This window comes from Periophthalmus magnuspinnatus, chromosome 1 (assembly GCF_009829125.3).
Source record: "Periophthalmus magnuspinnatus isolate fPerMag1 chromosome 1, fPerMag1.2.pri, whole genome shotgun sequence".
Taxonomy (NCBI): Eukaryota; Metazoa; Chordata; class Actinopteri; order Gobiiformes; family Gobiidae; genus Periophthalmus; species Periophthalmus magnuspinnatus.
In genome coordinates, this window is record NC_047126.1 from 4,272,767 (window position 1) to 4,281,618 (window position 8,852).

General features: G+C 40.8%; 1 protein-coding gene across 1 annotated transcript; it reads left to right on the forward strand.

The window, feature by feature from the left end:
- The first annotated feature begins 457 nt into the window (after positions 1-457).
- tyrp1b (tyrosinase-related protein 1b) lies at positions 458-7,230 on the forward strand. The gene is made up of 9 exons (XM_033975194.2): positions 458-541; positions 1,062-1,420; positions 1,589-1,697; positions 2,101-2,314; positions 3,377-3,581; positions 5,639-5,806; positions 6,023-6,202; positions 6,497-6,643; positions 6,726-7,230. The coding sequence occupies exons 1-9, from the start codon at positions 528-530 to the stop codon at positions 6,929-6,931; spliced, it is 1,602 nt and encodes a 533-aa protein (XP_033831085.1). The 5' UTR covers positions 458-527; the 3' UTR covers positions 6,932-7,230.
- The last annotated feature ends 1,622 nt before the right edge of the window (positions 7,231-8,852 follow it).

Here is an 8,852-nt window from a genome sequence, read left to right on the forward strand (position 1 = left end):
GTATTATTTAAAACTGAAAACACTCTGTTCCACCTTGTGATGTCATCATGTGGTAATACAGGAAGTGCTCCATTGTGTTTTGAAACTCCATGCACATTCACTAGAATAAATTTGGATAATTTCAGCCCTGGAATTGCCCATCTCTTCTGAACTAAAGGTAAAAGGTCGCTTCATGACATCACAAAGTGGAACAGAGCGTTTTGAGCTTTGGAGATGTAAACGGACTAATAATAATTACTCAAACATGTGTAAATTAAACAAAACACAACTCCAGGTATGTTTTTGAGGAGGTAACAGCATTATAACATGGCTTGAAGCTCACAAAGAGTCAATTTTGGGTAATATAGAAGCTTTAAGAAAGAAGTTTGGAGCATCTGTGCGTTGCTGTGTGCAGAGTTCATGTTGGTGTGTGTGGTTATACAAGCTCCAGTAAGGTCTGGTCATGCGCTCAGTAGCTATTTAAACCGTAAGCACACAATGGGCTAACTCTTGGGGGGCTACAGATCTGGAAGAGAGAGTGGAGCAGCATGCACAGCCAGAGGTAGGGCACTCAACACAAACCAAAAATTAAATCAACTTTATTATTAGTTTACCTGAAGTAAGCCTATCTCGGCAACTTTCATTCACAACAAATTCAAATTGTACTTTTCTCCAATGGTTTTCTTTCTTATCTTTCAACAATAATTGCATCAGATGTTATATTAGTCACTTTTTCAGTCAATTATATGTTCAAAGGACAGGCAAATCCCACTGCAAATCCTGGCAGAAGCATATCGTCTTTCCCTCTAATGTTTAAAGGCATCTCTGCACTTGTATGAGTTGAAAGCTAATGGCTGTGTGAATTATGAATAACGACTGCTGCTGCCTAGAGGGGAATGAGCAAACTTCCGGAGTGATGCGAAGACAATCAGCTTAAACATGAAACAAAGCGACTTACTTTCCTTTACACTTGCCATTCTCTCTGTGGTTTTTACCTACGTGTTAACCTATATTCCACTGCTGCCTCATTACTCCAGAAACGCCTGAAATGTTCCCTTTTTTTCCTCTTTGCTCTCTGACAGCATGTGGAGAGCAGGTGCCTTGGTGCTAACTCTGTGTGCCGCTTTAACGTTGGCACAGTTCCCCCGGGCGTGTGTGACTCCGGAGGGGCTGAGGAGCGGTCAGTGTTGCCCCTCGCTCAGCGGGCAGGCGGGGGACGAGTGTGGCTCCAGTACAGGCAGGGGGCAGTGTGTTTCCATAGCAGCTGACAGCCGACGCCACGGACCCCAGTACCCCTACTCTGGACGAGATGACAGGGAGAGGTGGCCGCTGAGATTCTTTAATCGCACCTGCCAATGCAATGGCAACTTCAGCGGATACAACTGCGGGCGCTGCCGGCACGGGCTGACTGGCCCTAACTGTGATCAGAGAGTGTCTGTGGGTAAGGAACCACATTCATCAACAAATCCCTTTAACAATGTTTATCTCATCCCTTTAATGCTCTTGGGTCCTGCTGGGCCTGGCTCATGTGAACAAACAACAGCCACATCAACTGGTAACGAAAAAAAAGTGCTGATGAATTTTAATCTCATTGTCCTTCACTCCCCAGTGAGAAGAAACATCATGCAGATGAGTGCAACGGAGAAACAGGATTTTGTGAATGCTTTGGACCAGGCTAAGAGAACTGTGCACCCTGACCTCGTTATCTGCACAAGACGGTACATAAATATATAACAATACTGGTAGAATCATGTAAAAAACAACCTTCCATAAATTTGCATTACACTGTGGCTGTGTAATAATTAAGCACAAAAACAAGGAGGAAAAATATGCATAACAAAAAGTAAGGACGACTGAACAGAAAACATACATGTGATATATGTTTTACTCTGGCCACAATAAGAAACACACTACAACAATGAGAAAAAAGAAGAAAAAAAAGAAGTACAGCCATTGCAAATCGTCTGCCCCCTAAAGGCAATCATTTGCATAATTTACTCCTGCACTTGGGACCATCATGAGAAATTATATTACTAATAAACTAATACAGAGCTTAAAATCACATTGTATGAGCTTGTTTCGTTTTCATAAATTCAACTGTGTGTTTATGTGCGTCTTCAGGTATCAGGAGGTGTTCGGGCCCGACGGAAACACGCCTCAGTTTGAAAACATCACCATTTATAATTATTTTGTATGGACCCACTACTACTCCGTGAGCAAGACGTACCTGGGGCCGGGTCAATCCAGCTTTGGGGGTGTCGACTTCTCCCACGAGGGCCCTGGATTTGTCACATGGCATCGCTTTCATCTGATGCAACTGGAGAGAGACATGCAGGTGTGTGAGAGGACACGAGTGCTTATATTTAGACACAAGAGGAAGACTGAGGAGGAAAAGAAGAGTGTGGGTGGTGGAATAATGAAGCAATATTGTGGAGAAGTAAGTGGATTTGGAAGAATAGATTAGTGCAATTCTATAGAGTCTGTTAGAGAGGTGTGACAAACTGAATAACAAATACAACATTGTTACACGCTACAGTCTGATATGAAAACTTCTGATTTATGAGAATATGGCACAGGAGCCCAGTCAAAATCACCTGGATCTATATGAAGGTTAAGGTAAGCCTTTATTGTCCCTATACGGAAATATTAAAGTTCTAATCCTGCAGTATTTCCATGTAAGATACTGACTGGAAAACAAAAACTATAATCCCTAAATGATTGGTTTAGTTTAAAAGAACGTTTAGAGATTTGGGGGCTCATTGACAATACCTAAACCAGATTATCAATGTCATATTAAAGAGACAAACCTGAGGATCCTTATTTCTTTACTGTTGCTTAATCCTGTGTATTAAGAACGTGAAAATGTAAAGTTTCCTTCTTTTAGGGTGGTCAAAAGTGTTGTGTATGCACTAATCAATACTAAAACAAGAATTATTAATAAAAAAAGAGGGGGAAAAAATCACATCAACAAGACAAAGTTAGATTTTTCCCAAACAGTTTTAAAATTATCTTGAGTTTATCAGAACTAGTATAAGACAGCATGGTAACATAAAGAAATTAATATTATTTTGTGCTAAAAATTACAGCCTGTTCCCAAAAAACTATATTTTTTTTCCATTATCATTGTGGTATTGAAATCAGTACTGAGTATGAAGCCGAGTATTGTGACAACGCCACTTTGTTTGGAATACTACAGCCATTTTTAACTGCTCAACACAGCAGCTATGTGTCACCTGGATTATTAGCTATCTCAGCCTGGAGGAAAAATTGGCTTGGAAGAAAATGCTACCTGACTCAAGCCAGTATGAGGCTACACTTACACACCTTCCTCTGAAACATATTTGCACAGGTGTAACTGGAAGAAAAATGGAGTTTAAACTTAAAATTTCCGTTTCAGGATATGCTGGGGGACTCCACCTTTGCCCTGCCGTACTGGAACTTCGCCATCGGGGGCAGCGACTGTGACATCTGCACTGACGACTTGATGGGCGACAGAAGCAGCTTCGAAGTAAACGGCATTAGCCCCAACTCCGTGTTCTCCCAGTGGAGGGTCATCTGCGAGAGCGTGGACGACTACGACACGCAAGGCACCATCTGCAACAGTAAGGGCACAACGCAATGTCATTCACCATAGGAGCGAGAAGGAGAGCTGCTGATGTACAACTTTGTCTCAGCTGCATCAGAAAAGAGGGCAAAGAGCTCATAAAGAGTGCATGTAGAACGTAAGCGGCTATAAATAAAACCCCACAGCTGTCGTGCTGCATCCGGAATGGCCTGCAGTTTCTACAGTTTGTTTGCAGTTAACAGTTAAATAAATAAAGGCGTTAGCCACACAAAAAGGAACAATATGACTCCAGACGCCCATTTTGACTAGAACAACAGAACAAGCACAAAACCTGCCTCGACAGCAAATTCCTTCACCTTAGGCCTACGCACACACGAAAAAAAACAAAAAACAAAATATTACCCAATTTCATTTGATCAACTTGCTCACGGCCATATCCATGTTAATATCAAAATATGATACACAAGGAAACTATTTTTGTTCATTAATATAAATCAAAGCCCCTTTCAAGTAGTAGTAATTTCCTTTTTTTCACCTTGGAGTAATAATACAAACATGTATCTTGATGAGCGCTCTAAATAAAACTTTGGAGTAGATTCTCCCCTTTGAATTCGGGACACACGGATCCAGCTTTTTTAGTTCCGATACCAATTCTGATACTTTATATAGCTTTAAATATCTGCAGATTTTTTTTAAACAAAATAAAACTGTGTTATGTAGCTGTTATTTATCACTCAAGTATCAACAGAACGGCTTTGTGTAAATAAAAGTTCAAACCTTATGAGACTTTCTGGGCCAACTACAAGTAAATAATCTTGTTACGTGAATCGATATGTCCAACCAGGATATCGACTGAACCATTATCTGGAAGCTGATATCCAAATTAGCACATTTTTCAGTATTGGCACCTCTACTTTGAATAGACAAATGTATATACTGTCAATGTTTCCAGACCTTGTATCTGCCAATGACCTTGAGAATCAGGGTGCTAAGACTTTCACATAGTAGACAACAGCAAAGTATTGTGGAGTAGAAATACTGAAATCTTCCACTCTGCCGCATCAATTCAACAAAGACCAGCGCGTCTTTAGACTGTTAAACAAAAGGAACAAGATGCCAGATGGTTTATAATCACATTTAATACAACCTGTTCAAATACAAGGATAAGTTTAGCTGTAAGCAACTGTTGTAAGAAGGATCAGATTTCATTCCACTCCAGATTAAAACCTGCTTTGCTACCTTTCCCCCATTTTTCCAACTCGTACCACTTCCCTTACAATAATTAGCCATGTCATTCCGCTCGTTCTGTTACAGAGGTGGGCGCTCCTTTTGAACAGTTTCTCATAGAGTGAAAGAAGTCAAGAATTTGGTTCATGTGAGCAGTATCTCGTGAGTGATCGGTCTCATTAATCCCCTCAGAGATTCGAAGCAGGTTCGGTATGTCCTGCATCAACAAGCATCATCGCCTTAAATGGGTGAAGGGGAGGGAGCGGGAGCCTCATTTGTGCTAGATGAAGACAGGAATCTCAGTTTCTTTGATCTGGGAGAATAATCTTCAAACAGGCAACTTGGTTATGTAGCTCGCTTGTTTTTGTGCCCTCGCGAGTGTATATGTACTGGGAAGGCACAATGCTCCACAATGCTCCTACTCACGACTGTTGACTGGTACTGAATAATTGACATAGAAATGTGTCCCACTGTCATGTTTAAAACTGATCAAGCTAGTCTAGTCTGCGATGGAATTATAGAGGGGATAAATAATACAACGTTTCTAAACAGCCTAATATTCTGTGGGGACTTCTGGCCTACATATGAACTTGGTGGCCTACTAAGCAGAAAGTTCAGACAAAACAAAAACTTTAATGGGAGTACGTGAGCAGCTCTTTTAGAGGATTTCAAGTATCCGGTTTTACCTATATGTGCACTTAGAATAGTTTCAAGACAATAGGATAATCCCCCAACAAACTAAACTAGAATCTTTATCTTAACATAACTTTGTCTTTTAGGAATGTAAAAAAAAAAAATCGATTTACAATTTTGTGAAATGCTAAGAACATTTTAATATACAATCCATTATTGTTACCACTAAAACAGACACGGAGACCAGTCCCATCAGGAGGAACCCAGCCGGGAACGTGGCCCGCCCGATGGTCCAGAGACTCCCGGAGCCTAAAGACGTTTTGGACTGTCTACAGCTGAACACGTTTGACACGCCTCCTTACTACTCCACCTCGTCCGAAAGCTTCAGAAACACCATTGAAGGTAGGTTCATGCAAAGTACATGAAGTACACAAAGTAAAATGGACGATAAAATACTTTCGAAATAACTCACTGATGAAGCTCAAAGCCAGAAACTAGAGTCACGCTCCATACTCCACCCACTCTCACATATGGTTTGCTCCAACACAACATTTGTTATTGCTAATTTTGGAAATCCACTTATTTCATGTGATGCCTTTTGTCTATTGTGTTTTCTAGGCTACAGTGCTCCCCAAGGGGCATACGACCCTGTTATTCGGAGCCTTCATAATCTGGCCCATCTCTTTTTGAACGGGACCGGGGGCCAGACTCATCTCTCACCCAACGACCCCATCTTTGTCCTGTTGCACACTTTCACTGATGCAATCTTTGATGAGTGGCTCCGCAGACACCAGCCTGGTACATATTCAACTTTACAATCATGTTTTACAAACCTGTAGAGTTAGACATTGAGATCTTTTGTGTGTCGTGTCACTATTAATGAGTAAAAATAAGTTACAAAGGCTTTTGTCCTTCATAAAAGTTTGAAATTTGAATTAAAAGTGATTGTGTTCAGGCCTGTTAACAGAAATTTGGGGGCCCAGGGCAGGAAACCTCACATGGGCCCCCTTCTAATGTAAATTAATAGGAAAAGGGTCCAATTCTGGGCCTTTGTCTCCCCTTGTGGACTCCCCTGATTGTATATGTGTGCAGGTGAGGTCGTTTACCCAGAAGAAAATGCTCCCATTGGCCACAATCGCCAGTTCAACATGGTTCCCTTCTGGCCTCCGGTGACTAATGCTGAGATGTTTGTGGCTGCTCCAGAAAACCTGGGCTACTCCTATGAAGTACAATGGCCAGGTCAGTGCAGAAACATGCTTTATGTGTTTATATCCACTGACTTACCTTTGACAAACATGGCTGACTGTTCCTCTCTCTGCAGAGCGTGAGTTCACAGTGTCTGAGATCATCACCATTGGCATCGTCGCCGCGGTGCTGGTGATAGCGGTGGTGGGAGGGGTCATTGCTTGTGCTGTTCGTGCTCGGACCTATCGATCGGCTGAGGGACTGGAGCCACTTCTGGGAGAGACTTTCCGTCGTTACTCTGAGGATGACAGGAGACTGGACAAATCACAATCAGTTGTCTAAAAAACTGCCCTTAAAAGGCCTTAACATTTAAACATAACTTTTGTTTTTGTACTCCCCCTAAAACTTCTTCTAATAAAGCTGAACTGGTTTTGAACCCGGAGCTGACTGTGTGGGTGACATTTTGGTGACAGTAAATCGTGAAGTTAGTAGCAGAAGAGTGTTTGTCTGACAAACTGCACAAGAATACAACTGCAGCCAAGAGGTCAGACAGTCTGTGTCAGAAAATAAAGCTGACAATTGCCATTTGTGGCACATATACTGCAGCATTTAACTGTTGTACATCAGAACTCAGACAAGTTTATGGTGACCACATGTCCCTATTTAACCAGGACACACTCTCTGTCCCCTGTCCCAGCAGATTTATCCAAAACCATTGATTTGTCCCAGTTTTATACAAGAAATGTTCCAGGTGTCTGTATTTTTGACTAATTTGATACACGCCAACAGTAAAGGCGCAGTATATTGTCATTTGTTTAGCCGAGTTTTTAATTTTGTAAATCTGGTCACCCAAGATGAGACTTTAGGCAGAAATGGACCCACTTACCCCCTTTTACACACAGTAGACTTTCAGCAGAACATTGCAAATAACAAGCAAAACTGTCATAGGATCAATGTAGCATTTAGCAAACATTTAGCAAACATTTAGCATTGCTGTTAGCTAATTTGCATTTCTAATATTTGACATTTGTCCTGACTATCATCACTTACCTGTCATTTCTCACGCTCATAACAGGAGATTCTGGACACGCTTTTTTAAACCAAAAAGTTTCTCTAATAAACGTTTTTAAACTTGATTAAACTTCAGGGCTGAAGTCCTGACGGCGCCATGGCAACGACCAGACAGAGACTGCCCCCGTGTGGAGGAAACGCGTTACTGCATAAAATGCATAAAAACATATTTTTCATCATGTCATAATTTAGCCAAAACACTGCTATTGCGCTACTCTTCCTAAATATTTTTACAGTTTAATAAAATAATGATTTCATCAGCCTTATCTCAGAAACATTGGCATCAGCATGAAGCTGCTCTTAGTTTATGTAATGTGCTGCCTGTTTGGAGTCACTGTGTGCAATGCTTAATTTAACTCAAAGAAAAAACAGACTCAGCAACTGTCCAAAAACATTCTGCAACACATCTTGTGGCTCATGGGGATAACTGGGAGAAATAAAAGTCTATTTAGAGCTATTTGGCTGTGCTTTGTGTTCAGACAGGGTGCACTAACTGAACAAAAATGAGAGGAAAGAACAGGCACTTGGCTACTGGGCTATTTCAAAGACCTATTTAAAAACACTTTATACTTTTTAAATATACATACATATGTATAACAGTTACTTTATTTGTAATGCTTACAACTTACAGAATGCATCTTAAAATCCTCCTTTCCAGCTTTTGAAATTGGCCGTGGTTCATCTGGGGAAGGATAAAGCAGACGCTGTTGCCTGGACTTCAATAAAGCCCACAATGTGAACAGATGGCTTTGATTAATGCAGAGCCACCAGCACAATCTCCCCAGATAACTCCTGTTTTCTAAATGAGACATTTGTGTGCAAATGTATTGTTTGTCTCCGGTAACTCTCTTAATTAAAGGTAATGCTGTTCCATGTGGAAGCAGGTTGAAAATGTCTACTGTAGGCCTATACAATTCTTTTATTTCTCTATTTGTAAGATTAAGACAAAACCTGTCTGTATAATGCTCTTACAAGACGTCAACAGTAAGCATTCAAGAACAAACATTTATTGCCACATACTATTATTACAATCAGGTTTTGTTTTGTTGGTCAGACGGTTGAAAAAGAATGAGAAAAGATCACACTTATAAAACAGTACAGATGTGAGGTTTCATGTTAAGACTGTACATAAAACAATAACATGGCTAAAAACAGAAATAAACCAGTAATAAAATGCTGAACCAAGCTGTGA

What these genes read in the sequence shown, in the direction of transcription:
- tyrp1b (XM_033975194.2), top strand. An exon ending in AACTGGAGAGAGACATGCAG is followed by an intron (nt 2,315 to 3,376) that starts GTGTGTGAGAGG and finishes TTTCCGTTTCAG; the next exon opens with GATATGCTGGGGGACTCCAC. An exon ending in GCAAGGCACCATCTGCAACA is followed by an intron (nt 3,582 to 5,638) that starts GTAAGGGCACAA and finishes CCACTAAAACAG; the next exon opens with ACACGGAGACCAGTCCCATC.